Here is a 20,895-nt window from a genome sequence, read left to right on the forward strand (position 1 = left end):
AGTGGACAGGTTGATGTCACAGAAGTTTAATTGCAACCGGGCGAGCATACCACTGTGCACTGGAGAGGTGGTGACCACTCTCCACGGCCGCACACGCAGGGAAAGAGAGCATGCTCTATCTTTTCCCTGTGTACAGCGTGAAATGGTACTGCTGCCATTGCTGTCTATGGGGGCCTATATACATACATATACATCCTCCAGACGGCCATGTGAATGTACCCTTAAGCCATGTTCTTTTACATATTCCATGCATAAGGGCTGTCACAGCTAGAATTTATCTAAAAGGTAGCATATGATAAATGGTTATAATCTCCATCTACAATGATAGGAAAGGATTTATAACCTGGTCTGATTGGAAAAGTTCCCAGAATACAGGAAGAGAACTAGCCATATCAGAGGAGAGTTATCAGAATTGTCAGTGCAAACCAGTCATCAGAAATTGGTCCAAAGCCACTACCTTAATATTGTCAGGTCCCGCAACACCTTCTAGTTAGTTTCTTTCATGGTCCAGTGTGGTGGTATCATCCAGAAAGTCAACTTTGAAGTGAGATGTGAAGAGTGGTTGTCAGTGGCGTAACTAAGAATGAGCCTCATAGCAAACTATTGGCTGCCCCTCCCAACCACAACAGCCCCCTTCATTAAATATGTCCAGCGGTGGCCTCCCCTCACTAATAAACATATATACTTACCCTCCAGCGCTCCCTGCATTAACATATGTACACACACATATACATATATAGTGCTTATATAATCACATACAAGGATACAGGCACATAAACATATGTATTATACTCCTCTCCAACTGGTTCCAGCGCTGGTCTCATAGATAGCAGGCATCAGAGTTTACACAGAGTGCCCGCTATCTATATAGGGTATAAACTTACCTGTAGAAGCCTTCAGTCTTCTCCAAAATGCAAGCTTGTCCTCCGACTCCTCCAGGCTTCACCCGTGTCACAACAGTGGGAGTGGAGGGCTGCGGCGCATGTGTAGTGCTGCCCATTATAACACAAGTTTTGCAAAATGCGCATCCCCAGGGGCGGGGGAGTTGTTGTGCTACCATTCATTGGTCATCCAAGCGCACGGTGCACCGAATTTGCTGTGCACCACGAGCCGGCTGCTACGGTTATAGTTTCGTCACTGGTGGTTGTATAAAGTTATGGTGGTGAAGAAACCTACCACTACAAAAAAATGGTCATTTTGACCTAATCATACCTTTACCTTGGGGTGACATCACCGAGCTATCGGAAAGCACTGGCACACGCGCAATATATCTTAATTTTGCATGGCCAAAATACTAAGATCTATCTGCCTTAACAAGCCCACCTCCAGCATCAGCTTACATAGCCCCAAGGTAAAGTTATGTTTAGGTCAAAATGACCATTTTGAAGTGATTCTTTAAGGTGGGGAACTCTGAACGTCTACTCCATTGTGACTGACATCATGCATAGGACTTCAGGGGATCTGATTATTGGTGTCACTGGATGCAGTCCCTTCGATTACAATGCAGGGGGCTTTCTGAGGAAGAGCTTGAGTTTAAGTGTTAATATCTCCACATTGACTTAATACAACCAGTTAACATCTCACGTCCATTCTGGATGATGCAATCACAATGGACCATGTAAGAGACCTAATCTGGAACCTAATCTGGAAGGTGTCTAGTTGCTTAGCAGCATAAGGTAGTGGTTTATTAGGTCAGTTTCTGCTGACAGGTTCCCAATTTCTTACAACCGTTTATAAAATAAAAACGGAGCTCAGATTGGTTGCCACAATCAACTAACACAACTTTGCTCTCAGACACTTCTGATGCATCTCCCCAGATACATATATTTACTTACTGACAGTTTGGGGCGAATTTCCTCATTTGTTCATGAAGTCGCCCGAATAATTCTGAGGAAAGCCCAGTATGGTCACAGCTTCACCTATTCCCTTCAGCTGTCAGTGAGGACGGGACATTCACATTATCACCACACATACACACGGACACCGAATCCCTTTCACACCGTCACGCCTGACACAGCGCAGCTACAGGCCGCGCCCCTAAATCACTTTCAGCCGTTAACATTCAAATAAAACATCTCCTCCGTTCGTCGCCGTTTATAAACACAGGGCGTGGTGACGTCACGTAGACAGCAGATTTCTTTAACTCCATCGCAACCGTTCCCTTTCTGCCTGCGCTCATTCTAACATCCGGCACGTCATGCTGCGGCGGGGAAAAGGTTAAGGTGGGCGGCGCGCACGTTGCCAACCAATTGCGAGCGAGAGGCGGGGCGCGTCCGCTTGCTCAATCCGGGTTCTGTGGAGAGTAGAAGGCTTTTACCCTTGGGGTGTAACCATAGGCTTTGCGCATGCGCGGTGCTGTTCCGTCGTCATCTCGGTAGAGGAGACGAGAGAAGCTCAGGGGAAAAGCAGCAGCAGCTACAGCTGAGGACGCCGGAGCCCTGGGAGGGAGCGTCTGGCTGGCTGGCTCCTCAGCATCATTACCCTCATCTAGTGCACCGCCTTCCCCCCGGAGACCCCGCGCACGTCCCGCCTGCGGCCGCTCATTGACGGCTGTGTCGCCTGCTGGCCCCCGCCCACCCCGGCCCAGTGATCTGAGCAGAGCGGCGCCGCTCCCGGCTTTGTGTGTGCGCAGAGAACAGCAGCGCTGTCGCCATGGGATGTACGCTGAGCGCGGAGGACAAGGCGGCGGTGGAGAGGAGTAAGATGATCGATAGGAACCTGCGGGAGGATGGGGAGAAAGCCGCCCGGGAGGTGAAGCTGCTGCTCCTAGGTAGGTGCATTCCGCTAGACGTGTCCATCTGTCCTCCAGGTGCGCCAGGCCCGGACTGACAGCTGCCGCTGCTCCATTGTCATGTATGGGAAGGGTGCGGCATTGTCTGCTGGATCTCCGGGGTGCGCCCATTGTAGCATCAGCCTCCGGTCCTGGGAAAGTTCTGACGAGTTTCTAATGGATCGGATTGACAAGTGCTGTCAGGGACCTCCTGCTGTCAGAGATCTCAGTGTGGAAGTCACCCAGGAGCATCACCTGTATAACCAGTACAGATTTGTGGCCCACACAGAAGGGCAGTGACAGCTATGTGGTTACATGGAAGATAAAGTGATGGCTAATGACTTGTGTAAGAAGTTACACCATTTGCCTCTATCCTTGGTGTAACCAGATCTCTTCTTGCAGTCATTGAATGAGATCCTGGTAATGCATAGACTATTACAGACCAGATCTGTGTCCATTCCTCACATCACCAGGACAGGTGTCGGACCTACAGGCTGAGACAGTCTGATTCACAAGTTACAAGCAGAGATCTTCAGCTGAGAGGAAGTGATTTATAAATCAGGAAGCTGTAATTTCTCCTCTTCTTTTCGCTCAGTGTTTTTTTTCCATGTTCGTTGGTCTTGAGCAGTAGTGTATCTGTAGTACCTACGCTTCATCTCCTGTAGGTACTTCTGTTTATGTTGTCTCTGTATTTAAGACAACTCTCCTGACAGCAAACAGCTGTGTAAAGTTGCATCTAGCCAGTTCTGTCCTGCACAGCAGCCACTGCCGGCAGTATATAGGATATATACATGTCATCCATGCTTCCCGTACCTCAATCCATCACTGATGGGACCATAGGAGAAGGAACTGGCAGTCCTGTGACTTGTGGGCCGTTCTTGAAGGTTTCAGGAAGCCATTGTTATCATGTAGTGCCAGTTGGCATCTGCCAGCAGCATATGGGGACCATGGTAGCCCTTGTGGCAGTGTTTTTCCAGGAGTTCATGAAGGCGTAGTAAGGAAATAATCAGTAGCACATTTCCTCTGTTACCAGGCAGCGCTATTTAAAGCATTGTCCACAGATTTACAATATCCTCTCTTTGATTTTCCAACGCCTGCAGAAAGCAACAAATGGCTGTACCCCCCATGGAGGGGGGCTGGTATTTACCTGCCAGGATTTGTGAAAATCCTCTCCTTTTCATGAGGGGAATGATGGGAGCTGGCCTCCTGTCCATACAAAAATTACTTGTGTTTTGCCTGTGAATTGCACACCCATGTATGTATGTATGTATGTATGTATATATGTAAACTTCTCTCATTGCTTGCCTAATGGTAACTGGATCTCGCGTCACTGGGGATTTCCAGAAGATTTAGAAATGGCAGCTTTTACAAGCACTTCTTTAGTTTCCGTCTTTTAAGATGAGGTTGTGCAAATCCAGAGCTGTAGTACAGTAGGCATGTGGCAGCAGACCCCTGGGTTTAGCTCTTCTTGGCAGTGTAATAACGTTCAAATCAGTTTCCCTTTTTTCTTTTCACTACAGGCGTCAATTTGTATATTTTATAATTGTAACCCCAGCCAGAATTTTTTTTGGTCTCTGTGACAACTGGATTTTAATAAGAACCAGGAATAACAATAAAGCTTAATTTCAGACAACTTAGATAGCTGTTACAGCTGATCATTGTAGCCCAAGGCTAAAGTACAGTAATTTAACAATATCCAGATGTTTGTTTGTAACTAGGGGTCGTCTGTAAGTCAGGAGTAGGGGACCGGCTGTATTTTATATTCTGTTTTGTGGCACATGTGGAAATCATTACCCTTTCTCAGCAGTAAGGGTTAAAGACATCCTTATGTAGAGAAGGCATACTGTACATGTTTATATGAGCTGGTCCATTAGAGCTAAACATATCCCAGCAGCCAGGGAGCCAGTGTAGATGTTTACTGCTGGTGTTCAACCATTTGGGTTTTCTGTTATTTATGAACATTCCCTTTTGGCTCCTGGAGTGTCCTGACTGACTTCTCAGTCTATTCACAGAAAAACTTTAGAAACAGCTAAAAAATAAATTTTTATTAATTCCCTTTAAAGGGAATTAATAAAAGTTATTTTTTAGCTGTTTCTAAGATTTTCTGTGCATTTTTTTCATATAATTTTCTTGGAGACAATTGTATTCTGCCCTGCTTACGGGCTCAATGTCAGTCGCTGTGATTTTTATTACTTCTCATTCTGCAATAATTTTACCAGCAAGTATATTTGTATGATCCACAGGCATGGATGTATTAAAGGAACACTCCATCCAAGCTACTTTATTGAATAATGGCTGGTGCAGGGCCTGAAGAGAGGAGCAAGACTTTCTCCCTGTCTTCCTAGAACCTTGCTAGGACCTAGAGTCATGCTCCTCTTTTCAGGCCCTGCACAAGGTATAATTCAATTAATCCGCTTTGACTGAAGTGTTCCTCTAATTGGTCTCTTTGGGGGAGATTTATCATACGCCGGAGCTCCGTGCACCAGCATTTGAGAATGCAGCACCGCCATGGTAGATGCCATCGTGCAGGAATGCCAACCCACTCCGCCAGCAGTCTCCCCCTATGTGCTGTGATCCCTGCAAATTCCACTCTTAAACTTTTAAGGTACCTTTTCATATTGCGTAATGAGTGCAGGATTTTCCCAGCCCTCAGGAACTGGTTTCTGATGCATTTTAGGAAACTGTGCGGTCACACATGGCGTTTTTAAATGCATTGCAGAAACCCAATGCATTTGACTGGTTTGAAAGGGTTTTTTCTCATTGCTGGGTGTGTAAGTAGCTGTATTTTTACTGCTGCTTACACTTCCAGCAAGAAAGAAAACCTCTTTAAAACCAGCCAAACGCATGGTAACACGGAAAACGCATGTGGCTTACTTAATAGCCGGTGTTGGTGTGTTCCAATATTTAACTGTAGACACATTTTCCCAGATTTGTTCTGCTTCTTCCCAAGCTTTCCTACTACAGACTGCTCAAACAGTGTTAAAATCTATACTGCAAATGCACAAGGTAAAAGCAACTGCAGTCAATTAAAGGAAACCTACCACCACAAATCAGAACAGCAGGCCTGCGCGGTCACTGCTCCGAAGCCGGGGCTGCACAGGCGCGGGCCTGCTGTTCTGCGCATGCGCAGACGGCAGGATCGTCGGACGAGGGCGCGCAGCTACGAGCAGCTGTGCGCCGAACATGGTGAGTAGGAGGGGTAAAGTGGCTACCGGGGCGTGGAGTAGCCGCCTCGTGTAACCTCAGATGTGGCTACTCCACGCCCCAGTAGCCGCATAAGTAAATTAACATATTAGGGTAATAAAAGTTTACAAAAAAGTGCGGGGACGTGAGGATTAGCCCTTAAAAGGGCTATACTCACGTCCCATTGATCCACCTACCACCCGATCTACCTTTATAGGTAGATTTGTGGTGGTAGGTGCCCTTTAAAGCTTCCAACTTATTTTGAAAACCCTGCAATAGAGAGTAAACGCCACACATGAACAGACAAGTTAACAACCCATACAAAACATGGGCACAGCACCCGCTTCGTCTAGACCACAAATGCAGGGCAGAAACGCATTACAGATTCCACGTGTGACCGGACTGTCGGGTCACGTGGCCAACCCTCATTGAAAGGATGTCTTCAGTTGTTTTTCTCTCCTACCTCTTAGACAAATACCCAAAGTGCTGCCAGCCTTTTTGATGTTTTACTTAATAACTAAACTAACTTAAAAGTAAAGTGAAATAAGCTATACTGAAGTGGGTATATACATAGTCCTAGGCTGGCATCATGGGATCAGAATTTACACAAGGTTCCTTGCCTATCGCCATGTACGAGTGCAGACGTATAAACTTTGTGTGTTCTGTTCAGTCTTCTCGCCAGGAATGTATTTGCTGTCTGACTTGTATAATTCCACAGATAAACTTTGTAGTAATGATGTTTGGACACAAACTGAAATAATCCCTTATCAGGCTCCAGCTAAACTCCTTCATTTCTGTGTTGTCAGTGTGCATGCTGTGGCAGGAATAGAGGGTGTGATTGCCAGACCTTGTGGTCACATGTTACAGCCGACAGATCAATGCTAATGGCTGAGCACGGAATCTGTACTATGTCAAATCTAGCTGCTAGCGTTACATTTTTCTCTCGGCCATTGTCCTTCTAATGTTTCATGCACAGATGAGGCTTCAACTTTAGTAAAGTTTTTGGAAATTATTTTGTATTTGTGGTTAGTAGGCATCATAGCTTGGCAGGGGGCGTATACAAGTAGTATGTCGAAGTGAGAAACTGACCATCTTATAGAGGACCTTTCAGTACCCCTAGCCCTTTTCATCAAGCGTCACTTTACCTGTCAGGGGGACAATGCCCACCCCCCCAGATTGCCACCTAATTAGAATATTGAGGCTCAAACTAACCAGTCATTGCATTATAGAAGCTTTGGGTGTAAACCAGACAACCCCTTCAATGTTTTCCCTTGCTAAGGAAATAATATGTTCTAAGGCACAAATCATCAGAAACCAACCCAGAAGGCCCCAGCAGCAAAGATTTGGTTTACATTAGGTTCCCACAGCTGTTTACTATGGAAGCCTCTGACCGTCTGATGGATCCACTTTTGGCACATACCAGGTTGTCTGATGGAGGCCACTAACTAAGGGGGTTATTTTGATGGGCCAGCAGTGTGAACAGAACCTAACCACATTTTCTACCTGAAGGTTAAGGGTATAAATATCTGATCATTAAGGGTGTGTTTAAACATACCGTTTTTCAGATACAGTTTTTGATGTTCAAACCAGGAATTGAGTGAAAATAGAGGAGCAGCATTTCTATTATGTTGTAACCCATTATAATCCACAGCGGAGTTTGGCTTTAAAAACAGCATCTGAAAAACTAAATATGCAAGCTTTCTTGCATGCCTTCCATGGAGGAGGGGACAATAGCAGGGCCTATTTTATATCTACAGCCTACTGTTAGTTGTTTGAAGACTTTTGGCTACTTCACACTTACTCATTGATACAAAGTCAATGTGCCCACAGTGATGCCAGCTTACAGCAGCTGTACACACCATTCTTAATTTGCTAAACATGAACTTCCCTACCCTCTGCGGAAAATAGTAACATTGTTATGAATCTTTGTCTTCTGACATGAAGTGAGCACCTTAAATAATAATTTGGGTCCTGTTGTTTTCCATCAGGCGGTGTGTTGTAGAGACTGTTTGTATATACTACACCGGAGTGTCTGAAATGTTCCATGCACTTCTACACGTTGTGGTTGGTTGAGTAAATGAAGTAACCAGTATAACTGGAAACGGTGCATGCTGTGACAGATTTTTTGACTCTGTTTGTCCTGTATATGATGAACTTGTAATGAACCTGACATTAGTATTGGACATTGTAAGAGATTTACCGGCCCCCTTTACAAGTAATGTCCTATTTATCTGATATGTCATAAATAGTTGATCAGTAGAGATGCAGTCCTTGCTGTACACTAGGACAAGACTTGGTTCTTGCCAAACCTATCACAGTATCTAACAGATCGGGTGCTCTCTTACCCTCACTGATCAAATTTTAAAGGGGATGTCCAAGATCAGGTGCTTTTAAATAAAGGATCGAAAGGTCAGGGCGGTTGCATATGACTCTGGTACTAAGGGCGCTGTCAAATGTTAGGAAAATGGATTGTGTAGATGCAAAACACTGGGTGCCAATCGCATGCATGTGCATACAAACGTGGGCTGCCCTAGTGCACAAGTGATTCAGTTACAAAACGGAATGGAAACGACGATGTGTGACTGCACATTATGACATTGACGGTAGTGGCAGGACAGGTGTTTTCTGCATAATTCTGCAAATACCCACCATGTTTGTTGAGGGCTCAGCCCCGAAACCCTCTCCATACCAACCTTTGCTGCTCAGTGGCCGCTCTGGCTGCGGAGGGCGGAGACGTTCAGTAACACCATATAGATGTGGGCATAATTACCAGAAGATGGGGCCAGAAGGTGTGTCTGTGGCATGCATAAAAGGACAAATAAGTCGGGTTCCACGCCGCAGGAACCTATCATCGTGAAAACCTTACCATTCTGTGCCTATTTTGGGTTTTGCTACATCGATTGGCTCATTTCACCACCCAGTAGCCTTACAATGGGGTTGTCCTGTGTGAACAGAGCCCTGATTATTTCTTTAGATTACTGTACGGTGGGCGATACTTTCCAGAAAGCACAAGCTCTGTGCGGACAGCAAAGTTCTGAAAAGCCATTATTTATGTACACAGCTACTTTAGGTCATGATGTTGAATATGTACTCTGCAAAGTGCTGTGCAAGAGTAATGTATAGATTCATTGTTACCGACTAATGTGCTGTATCTTCATAGAGGATGGTGTTTCCTTGTTATGTAGCAGCCCTTTTAACCCATTGCTTCCCTTTCATTTCTGAAACGATTATCTGGCAGATTTTTTTTTTCCAATCTTTAGCTTTCTGCCACTTAATCCTTAGGCTTCATGAAAACAAAGCTGTTATTTGGGCATGTGCTAGCCATTGTTTCCAGAGCAAGCACACTTCCCCGGGTCTTTCTATGGACTCTATAGGCCCGCATAAATTATAGAGCAGGCCTGTGACCCAGGAAGTCGTCTGCTATTCCTTGTGGGAGCTCACCCACTGATAACACACGGGCCAGAAACAGTGGTCCTGTAATGGGCATAACTGGTGTTACACAAGGTATTTACAGGAAGCCTCTCTGACACGGCAGGAAATGCTCCCTTCTATGTCGCCTTCTCGCACATCATACTGTTCTCTCCAGGCTAGGAGTGTGGTGAGCCACAAGCTCTCTTGTTATGAGGAGGAGGAATTAGATGAAAAGCCTCAGTATCAATATTTAGTAAAGGGTCACAATTCTTCAATCCAGAGATCTAGCCACCCATCTATCAATGCTTTGCTCATGTCCCAATGACAATGGAAACTCCCATAAATCTATAAGCTCATGGGAGCAGGGCCATCATTCCTGTTGTATTATAGACTACAGTAACATGATTAACAAAAGTAGTGCAAACTGTATTATGTGCAGTTTGCCTTTAGTGTACACAGTCTTTAATTATTTGGCGCACCCTGTACTGCCCAGATCTTTTTAGGTACTACTTTAACCTTTAGCACAATTCTTTCAAGTCACAGTGTTAAATGTGTTTCAGACGCCAACTAAGTACTAACACGCCCCTTTAGGCGCACATTTTTCTATCATGTCGGCATAACTGGCGCAAACACTTCTTAATCCCTTCCCGCTGCACCCCTTTTTCAATTTAGCGGTTTTTCATTTTTCGCTCACCACCTTCAAAAATTGATTACTTTTTTATTTTTCCATGTACAGAGCTGTGTTATGGCTTGTTTTCTGCGTAACAAATTGCACTTCAAAATGATTGTATTTAATATTCCATGTCATGTACTGGGAAGCGGGGAAAAAATCCAAATGCAGTGAAATTGGTGAAAAAACACATTTGCGCCATTTTCTTGTGGGCTTGGATTTTATGGTTTTCACTGTACACCCCAAATTACTTGTCTACTTTATTGGTTGGTTCGATCACGGGGATAACAAATTTGTATAGGTTTTATAAAGTTTTCATACATTAAAAAAAACGTTGCCATCTTCTGGCGCTAATGACTTTTTCATAATTTGGTGTATGGAGCTGTGGGTGGTGTCATTTTTTTTTGTGACTTTTGATGATGTTTTCAATGCTACCATTGACTGTACAACCTTTTGATAACTTTTTAAAATTTTTTATATTTTTCAAAATGGCAAAAAAGTCCCATTTTTTTTTACTTTGGGTGCTATTTTTCGTTACGGGGTTAAACACAGTGAAGGAACGTTGTATTTTGATTGGGCATTTTCGGACACGGTGATACCTAATGTGTTTGATTTTCACTGTTGATTTATATTATCAGTTCTAATTTTTAGGTTTTTGGTTATTTTATTTTTTTTATTTTTTTCACTATTTTTCAGACCCCCAGGGTACTTTAACCCTAGGTTGTCTAGAGTGACAGTATATGGGGATTTTCCTCCTCATTCACATTGTAATGAATGGGTTCAAACGAGACAGCCTCGGGTTTTTGGAAGACCCGAGGCTGTCATGGCGACCGATCGCCACCCCCCGCCTTTTTTTTAAGCCGCCGGTGCTAGCACTGATCGTGGGTGTTACCAGTAAGCCTTTGCTGCAATATGCAGCTAAGACTTACCGGCTATGGAGAGGGCCTCGGCACACACACAGCACACTCCACTCCGCTCCACTACACTACACAGCACACACTACACTCACACAGCACACACAGAACACTGCACACACTCACCCGGCCTTGCTCTTAAGTCCCGACATAAACGCAGCCAGCTGCGGGCAGGTAGAGATGGAGCAGGACAGGGAGCAGCAGCCCCGCTGTCCACAGGTCTCCCGGTGCCTGCGCTCTCGCTCCGGAGCGCTGCTGACACAGATCACTGTGTCACGTGTCCCGCTGAGCGGCCCGGCGCGTGCTGTGACCGCGCTACAGACATTTACCTCTTTTGCAGCGCGCGCCGGGCCGCTCAGCCTGCGCGCTACAGGGAATAATTGCCAAGCGTAACTTTACGCATGGCAATTATTTTAGGGGTAATGGCGCCTCATTGCGCGTCTATGACACGTGGTGAGGCGTTAATGCGACCTCTGATGGGAGGTTTCCTTTAAATACATGTGCAAGCACCAAAGACGTTTTTTCCTTTAAATACATGTGCAAGCTGCAAAGTACAACAGGAAATTGATGCAGCCAGTGTCTCTAATGTATTTAATGTTATTAATTCAACCCATTCACAACTGCCCTGTGGCTATATGTGTCCTATTTGCACATGCCCCGTGCAGATTGCGAGTAGAAACGCGTCGTGACCGTGTCAAACGCGATGTAATTAGGCAAATCTCCTCTTCTCAGTTGCTGTTATACCTTTGAAACTGTATGTATTAAAGGAAACCTACCACTTGAGCTGGTGCCGGAGCTTATTTTCGTTAGTGTTTTAAACCGCGGTATCGCGGTTTAAAACACTTTTTAAACTTTATAGCCGGCGCAGGCAGGTACGCGCTCGGCGCTTACCGTGCGCGCGGCTACATAGGAAGTGAATGAGAGCCGCACGCATGGTAAGTGCCGAGCGCGTACCTGCCTGCGCCGGCTATAAAGTTTAAAAAGTGTTTTAAACCGCAATACCGCGGTTTAAAACACTAACGAAAATAAGCTCCGGCACCAGCTCACCCTGAGCTGGTGCCCGGTATTTCCATCAGAAACCTGCCACTACAAGTGGTAGGTTTCCTTTAACAACCACTAAAAGTGAGTTAACTCCCGCCATTCACTTACTGTTTGTGCTGCAGAATATGATGGCGCTATGTAAATAATAATTTATTCTTTTTATGTGTGATCAGGACAAAATGATTGTCAAAAATCTGTGTGGAAATACCCTTAGTCTGTTTTGTAATGCAGACTTAGTCTGGCACATGTTGCCGCTCTGTAAGCTTCCAGTTGTTACGTATGCTCTTGCTCGTAAAAGTTTAGGGAAACGTCTTGTCTATGGCAGCTGTTTGATCTGTTTGTTATGTGCCATACATCTACGCAAGTGTGAAAAGATTTTATTTCCAAAACAATGACTGTACTTGTGTGAGTATGCTGCAAGATTTTACATTTCCACTTGTCACCGTATTTGCATTGGATCATACATCGGGTTTTTGTTGTATTTATTTGCATGTTGCCATGAACAAGAGATGGATTTTACTTTGTACTTTACTCTTTCTAGTGCTCTGCCAATTTAATTGTGGTTGGGTTGCAGCGAGAGAACTTAAAGCTTTGAATCTTATTGGTTACCTCATTTCATTGCATCTTCTACAGTTTTGAACTATTGAAGAACTTGAATAAAATGATTTGGAAGAATCCCAAATTGTGCTATGTAAACATGAGGCCATGGTTGTATAGGGCAGAAATCCCTGTACAGTGAGTGAGATGATTGATGGGTTGCAGTACAATGCTAGTGCTATGTGTTCTTGAAGCTACTTATTGGCAGCTTTCAATCCGCAGTGAACGGCGATGACATGAAAACATCACTTTTATCCAACAATGAGTTTGGTAAAAGGAAACATACAAATGTTGAAATCGTCAAAATAGCATGAGGTAGAGGAAAGCGCACAACATGGTTGTATGCCGGAGCCGGACGGAATTCATACTGTTCTGGACAGCTTTGGCTTCCTCTATTTGGTAATTTACTTGTTCACTTAGTAGTATGCTCCTTTAAATATTAAATGGGTGACTAAATGCTGAGTGTTTTATGGGCTGTCTCAGTCATTTATGAAGTCCCAGTAGATCCAGTGTGTGTCCTAAAAGCCACCACATTGGGCTTTTTCCTTCATTATCCATAGCAACCCAGTTTTGGAAAAATGAGGGGCGTGATATGTGAAGGGGACATTGTTAAAAATATTATATTATAGATTACAGTTCAGGGTTGCTTTTTTTCGCGATACTTTGAGTCACATCCTGGTACAGTGCTGGTATTGTGGCTGTTTGTTAGGCCTTAGGCCAGCGGGAAACAAACTGGCCCATATGTTGGTTCAGTCCCTTGGATTTCACACTGCATTGGTTAAGAGTCTTTGCATCATATTTCTGTATGATGCAAGGACTCCTGTCCTATGCAATGTGTACAGTCTGTGGGACTTTACCAACATACTTAAAATAGGCTGTTTGTCTTGTGGTCTTCATAGCTGTATCATCCTCATGGCCTGAAGTAATGTGCTCACATGTAAGGTTTGACTATGTTGCACTTGTAGCATTTTGGGTTTTTGTAAAGCCTACTCTGGGGATTTATCAGTTTATATACAAAACCTGTCTGAAAACAGGTTTACAAGCCTCGATTTAGTTTCTCAGACAAGAGCTGGGAATTGCGACTACTACATCCTCTATGCGTGTCCTGTCGGCGCATTGCTTCACACTTGGCGCCAGCATATGATAAACGTGCCCCATTGCCAGCACATGGACAAGTCTGCAGTCTGTATAAGAGCTTTAGGAAGCTTGAGTGGTAAAAATGGACCTGAAACCTGTCTGGGTATATATTAGTTAGCTGAGTCATTCTTGTAATATATATCGGCTGGTAGGTACACCCTGTTAGTGGCGCAGTCCAGTCTTGTTTAGTGGCACATGTCCATGGTGATGGACTGAGCGGAGATGGCTGATTAAATATTAAGTAGCAGATAACAGTAGCCAGGCAACGGATCAAACACGGAACTTGCTAACATTTGCATCAGTGCCTAGTATATGTAACTAGACTAGAGGTCCTGGAACCTCTGATGTAGTACTAGTAGTTGTCACTAATCTGTGCATCTAGCCTATAGGTAAAATGTGTGGTGAGGACTAGTTTTGTTGTAGAGTTGCGTAGATAGCATCTATTGTCACTGACAGTGTAATGTAGGAAAGCATTGACAATGCCCTGCACAGCATGTTCACAAGACTTTTTTTGGACAGTGTGGCCCTTTACAGAAGGGGATGTAATGAAGCAGTCGTTTTCATTTTGTGTGGGAAGTTGACACTTAGAAATGCCAGTCTTGTTTATGGCACCGGTTGTTATTGGGTTAAATCATGCCTAGTGAAACACACCTATTTTTGTGTGCCAGTATCATGCCCCGCGGTTACAGCAGCTTAATTAGACTTCATATTGATGGCTATTGTGAAAGAATATCCTCATGTTAATAAAACAATGTTGGCCATTGATGTACTTGTGTCCCCGCTACCTTGAAATGTCATTAGAGTTATAAATAATGTGCAATTCTGGGAAACCTAGGCCATCCGGATCTCTCCTGGATTGTGCTATATACATAGGGTCGTGAACATATACACATATCCAATATACAGAATGTTACAGAAGCATTTAGTCACAAATCATTCCTCAGTCCCAAATACAGGCAGTCCCCGGGTTACATACAAGATAGGGTCTGTAGGTTTGTTCTTAAGTTGAATTTGTATGTAAGTCGGAACTGTATATTTTTATATTTTTTGGTCTCTGTGACAATTGGATCTTATAAATGTTGGGTTGTCATAAGAATTAATAGTAACACTGAAGCTTCATTACAGACACCTCTGATAACTGTTACATCTGATCATTGTAGCCTAGGACTAAAGCACAATAAATTACCAATATTCCGAGGTCCGTTTGTAACTAGGGGTCGTATGTAAGTCGAGTGTTCTTAAGTAGGGGACTGCCTGTAATCTGCAGTTGCTATAAAAGCGTTACTACATGTTTGACAAAATGTTGTTTTTCATAAGTGCAGATAATGGTACACTTTTTAATATACTTTATTAGATCCATATATCTGGCTCCTTCTTTTACCACAGCCTTTCTTCCTTTTCTAAGCGTTTTTGGTATAAATCGGCTCCCTGTCCTGTATCTGACAGATGAGAAATAAAGCAACAAATCATTGTGATGTGTAATGACTTGCTTTGCAGATAGTGCCTGGATAGTCTTATCTCTTTAGAGAGCTCTATTATCGAGGGAAATCCTCTCTAGGTATGGAAAGTGCTAGGCCCAATGTTTAGGAAGAGTGTGATGGAAACTAGAAACACAAGGTGTCTGAAGTTGGACCATGCAGTGCTCACTGCACAGCACAGAGAAGCTGACTTGCTTAAACAAAACCTTTCACCAGGATTTTTTTTTAGCAGCTAACAGGTTTCTACCATTGCAGTATGAGTTTATTTAAAGGGGATTTCCCACAAATTCAAGTTAACTTGCTGATCAGTGGGGGTCTCCATGATTAGACCCCCACAGATCACGAAAACGAGGGGTCTGATGGGGTCCCACGTACCTCAGTCGGACCCCTCGCCGCTTTGGGAGATTAATGGAGCAGACGACTTGTGGATAGGGCCTAACTTGAATTAGTGGGAAAACCCCTTTAACATTACCTTTAGCAGCATGTGGTGAGTCCTGGGGAGGTTGACAGATGCAGCCTGTGTTGGCCCTTTCTCCTCCAAATCTAGCTTCCATATCCCCTGCCCCCATTTCCTGTCATGTGCATTGAGCAAGCAGGGTAGGGAGAGGGGAGGTATGGAATAGAGGAATAGTGCATGAGGAGACGGACACGCACAGGCTGCAATGGTCCTTCCCCCGGGACTCGCAGCATGCAGGGAGCCGGGTAATGTAAAATAAAGTACTGCAATGAGTCAGGATTCTAAAATCATCACAGGATAGGCTATTGAAACCTGTCTCCAGCTAAAAATGACATTCCTGGTGACAGGTTTGTTTTAATTGGGCATAAAATAAAGTTTACTATTCTATCTTAAAATAATGAGAATAAAATCTTAAAGGGGTTTTCCCACGAAGGCAAGTTGGTCCTCTCCACGGGATAGGGTCTAACTTGCTGATCAGTGGGGGTCTCAGTGCTGAGACCCACACAGATCGCTTGAGAACGAGGGGACTGACCCTCAGACGGAGGAGCAGACGGCCGCATATGACCGTTCTGCTCCATTAATCTCTATGGAACCGACTGAGATTGGTGATTTCCGTCAGCTCCATAGATATTAATGGAGCAGAACTGTCATGCACGGCAATCTGCTCCATTAGTCTGAGGAGCATCAAGGGAGGGGTTGGTCGGACCCCTCGTTCTTGCGATCTGCGGGGGTCTCAGCACTGATAGGGCCTAACTTGCCTTCATGGTAATACCCCTTGAATTGCTCTACTTGTGCTTTAAAGGGATCCGCTCGTTAAGCTTCTAAGCTCCTAGACAATGGGTTACTTTACCATGGGTCTACCCTCCTCTCCTTTAAATGAATCTGTAAATTTGTAACCTGTGGAATTAAATATTTATAGAGTTGGAAAACACTATGGGTGGAGATGAATCAGCAGTGTCTGGGGTAAATCTGTTCTAGTTGCCCATTGAAACTAAGCAGAGTTCAACTGTTGGAAAATGAATGCTGAGCTCTGATTGGTTGCCATGGGCAACTAGAACAGTTCTATTCTTACACTTCTGATAAATGAGTTTTTATGTCCTGGAATAATTCATGATTGAAAGCGAAACCCTGGGTCAGGCAGAGACGCCAAACGTGCACTGGATTTTATCATAAGGCAGTGGTGGCGAACCTATGGCACGGGTGCCAGAGGCAGCACTCAGAGCCCTTTCCGTGGGCACTTGGGCCATCCCCCATCACACCAGACAGGACTCAGAGAATCTTCCTACAGTTCCAAACAACTTAAAAGATGCAGCTTTCAGTCATATTTTGATACTGACTTAGTTACTTGGGACTGTAGGAAGAGGTAGAATGTGTAGATAGGGATGCAAATTACCTTTGCAGGACCCCTTGCTGGCCCCATGATTTTCTGTGTACAGAGGAACACTGGAAAGAAGATAAAATGATGCAAATTTTCCATCTTTCTACTGTGTTGCTGTTCTCAGGAGGCTAATATGATTGAAAGTTGTTGAAGAACATGGAACAATAAGTAACTGCTTTAATTTTTGGTTGGCACCTAGCGATAAATAAGGGGAGTTTTGGGTTGTTTTTTGGGCATTCGTCCACTAAAAAGTTTGCCATTGTTGTCATAAGGCCTTTTTTATCGTTTGTAAATAGATGGAATAAATTGGATAATATCTCTACCAAAAGGTATTGCTCTGTTTATTTGCTAATCCTAATAGTAATCCCTTGGTGAGGAATCTACTGCATGGAGAGGTCCATTCGGAGTGGAAATGTAATAATCTCTGTATGAGTGTTTACTCACTCCGAAAATGTGTAACCTGTGGAAACCTGTCTATTTATCTGATTCATTTGAAGGAAAGGAGGATAGCTCTATGGTTTGCAGCCTTGGATACGTATTAAGGTTTCTATAAGGACACGCACTGCAGGATTACAGTTTTGGGAACAGAAGACTCCCTCCACATGCTATATGTTGATCCCTGTGTAGATGGTTCTGTAGAGATGTGGACTCACCAGAAGCACTTCTCTGAAAATGAGCTTGTGTTCTATGTAGAAAGCTTGAAATGAGGTCGCCCAAGGTCATGTGCGCCTTTTTGTAGTGGAGACCATTTCTGGGTTTTGTGCCCTTTCTACAGTCCAGTGACTTTTATTGGGCCATTGGCATTCTTTACAGCTTGATATGTTTATACGGTGGAGCAGTGCAGCCATTAAATAGAATACAGCTTAGAATACTCATAGAGCAAGAATAAACCTGCTGCCATATTCCTTTATTTACCTTTGTCACAGTTTACTCCATTTCACAGCTTTTCTTTTAGCATCTATGGTGCTTAACCCCTTCAGGAATGAGTGCCATTGGAATGCTTCTTATATTAAACAGGAGAGTCTCCCCATTAATTTGTGTTTAGATGTTTTACAGAAACTGAGATCTTCACTGGCATCAGAGGGGATGTGTCCTGCTCATCCGGCTCCTCCCCATGCCTTCTGTCCCCTCACTATTGAGCACTTCACATCATGTGACCAGGGTGATGTCATCTAAGGTCCTTTAACCAGTTACATTTGCACCGTTTACGTCGTGTATTTATCTGATCATTAAATCGCAGCAACCTCCATGGACTTCTTCTCTTCTTCCCATCCTCCACAGAGGCATGCTGTGGCTTCATGTGATCAGATACATGCATGAGGTAGACGTTACAAATGTAACTGGGTAAAGACCTCAGTTGACATCACCCTGCTCACATGACATGAATGTAGCACAAGGCAACATGTAAGAAATTTGACACAATATTTCCTTTAAAGAGAACCTACCGCCATGATTCTACCCATAAAGGTAAAACAGGTGATAGGTGCATGTATTGGACGTGAGGATAGCAATTTTTAGAGCTAATCCTCACGCCCCCACTATCTTTTTAAAATCTTTATTGCCGTAATAAGTACATTTTCTAAAGAGGCAACTGGAGCAGCCGGACATGTGGCTACACGTTCCATCTACCCCACACGCCAGTAGCCTCTTTATTCCTCCTACCCTGCCATCTTCGGCGCACAGCTCCTCGTAACGGCACGCTCTTGTCCGAGAAGCCAACGTTCTGCGCGTGCGCGGAACACAGGCCCACGTCTGCGCGGCCACTGCTCCGAAGCTGCTGCGCATGTGCAGAACTCCGGCTTCTTGGACGAGGGATCAAGATGTCAAGGTAGGAGGAACAAAGAGGCTACTTGGGCATGGAGTAGCCACAATGTGTAGCCTCATGTCCGGCTACTCCACGCCCCAGTAGCCTCTTTAGAAAATTTACATATTGGAGCAATAAAGATTTTAAAAAGATAGCGGGGACGTGAGGATTAGCTCTAAAAAGGGCTATCATCACGTCCCATACATGCACCTACCACCCATTCTACCTTTATAAGTAGATTCGTGGTGGTAGGTTCCCTTTAAGTAAACAGAGCTTTATATGTCTAAAGTTGAATATTGGCAGATGATCCATAAATACTAGTTCCAGGCAGCAGCATGACCTAGCAGTGAGACTTGTCAATCAGAAACGATGAGAAAGGGCAATGCTAGAGATGTGAAGAGACCCAAAGCTGTCTGTTAAAATAAGGGGGTATGCTTCACTGACAGCCTGGGAGAAAAGTATATATAGAGTCAAGTATGCTAATTTGTTTTGGGCGTAAAATTCTGGTGACTGGTCTTTAACGGAAAGTTGATGCTTATGTCTGTCTTTGCTTTACGGCTTTTGTTATGAGCAAGATTGACCAGGAATAGTGCTAGGTTGGTGCATCAGAGACACAGCCGAACACGGACATCGCTTCCGGTCATTTCTACCCATGATTGTTATTCCAGATACCTCGCCTCCTGCTTCATGTACGACGCTCATCCGTTCAGCCTTTAATAATAGTAGTAGTAAATAATAATAATAATAAATGCTTTTTTTTATTTCTTCTGTTTTGAAACCAAAAAAGTGGAAGACTGAGATTGTTAATGATTTCGATTATATTTAGATAATATTATGTCTAACTTCAGCGTGCTCATATTGCAACTGCCATGTAAGACACTGCTAAGGAGAAAAAGTAAAAACGCAAACCTCTTTTTGAATCTCGTTCATACTTTTAAATGTTTTAATGCAGCTGGTGTTGAGCCAATGAATAAACCTTGAGGATAATACTCGGTACGTTCTTGTTAACCTGCTTATTTTGTGGACATACCGTGTGCATTTGTGTGCTCCCAACAATGAGCAATCCGTAAGTGGGTATGGACAAGTCTGGATGTCCCCTCTCATTATTGCTGACTTCATATCCTGCTGTGTAACCAGTTTAGCTGTCAGTCCTGAGTGCAGTCCTGAACTATATTGTATCATATTGGGGTTTCCTACTTGTACAGGTATTATTAGGTGTATAAATAGCCTATTACATGTATGTATGTGTCTATGCATTGCTTCACCTGTTGTGTAATGCGGCAGACATTGCATAATACTTTTTCTAGTAACAATTATCTGCAGTGCATTGTGAGTGATGCATTTTAGGAAGACACTTTAACTAATATCCTAGTTGAGCTATACCCAAAAACACAAATTTAAGGTAAATCTATGCAGATTTTCATTGTTCAAGAAAATATACTATCAGAAATCTACCTATTAAGAGTAGATCTGATGGTAGGGTGCCACTTACATTCTAAACTTTCTTTAGCTAATCCTAGAATACTAAAGTTTAACTAATATGCTAATTTCAGGCAGAGGTAGCCTCTCTGGGCAGCGGAAGCAAAGGCATCTCCACGCCCCAGTAGCCTCTGCTGGTGGTAATGGTGGTCTCTCATTGAAAAGCCTTTACCTTTTTGTGTGGTTAGATTTTGATCACAATGGCCATGAATGCAGACACTAAAATGTAAGTTGCTCTTTAACCCCTTCCCGACGCGCGCCGTACTACCGGGTCCCGGTGCATGGAGAGGGCTCGCGGGCCGAGCCCTCTCCATAGCCGGATAGTCTTTGCTGCATGTTGCTTACCGGCGGCTTCAAAGAGATTGCGCCGCATGGCGATCCGTCGCCATGGTAGCCTCGGGTGTTACGAATACCCGAGGCTACTTCGTTTTACCCCATGCATTACAATGTGCTTCATTTTAACCCATGCATTTTAACCCATGCATTGTAATGAATGAGGAGTAAAATCCACATATACTGCCATACTGTAGTATGGCAGTATATGATAGGATGAATCAGACTACCTAGGGTTACCAA

At 43.9% G+C, this 20,895-nt stretch overlaps 1 protein-coding gene across 1 annotated transcript in view; it reads left to right on the forward strand.

Moving 5' to 3' along the window:
- Positions 1-1,899: 1,899 nt before the first annotated feature.
- The window catches only part of GNAI1 (G protein subunit alpha i1), a 35,082-nt gene continuing 16,086 nt past the window's right edge, over positions 1,900-20,895 (forward strand). Inside the window, exon 1 of the mRNA XM_072147254.1 lies at positions 1,900-2,770. Within this exon, the coding sequence (XP_072003355.1) occupies positions 2,653-2,770 (118 nt within the window). The 5' untranslated portion in view covers positions 1,900-2,652. The remainder of the gene's footprint in view (positions 2,771-20,895) is intronic.

This window comes from Engystomops pustulosus, chromosome 4 (assembly GCF_040894005.1).
Source record: "Engystomops pustulosus chromosome 4, aEngPut4.maternal, whole genome shotgun sequence".
In the NCBI taxonomy this organism is placed as follows: domain Eukaryota; kingdom Metazoa; phylum Chordata; class Amphibia; order Anura; family Leptodactylidae; genus Engystomops; species Engystomops pustulosus.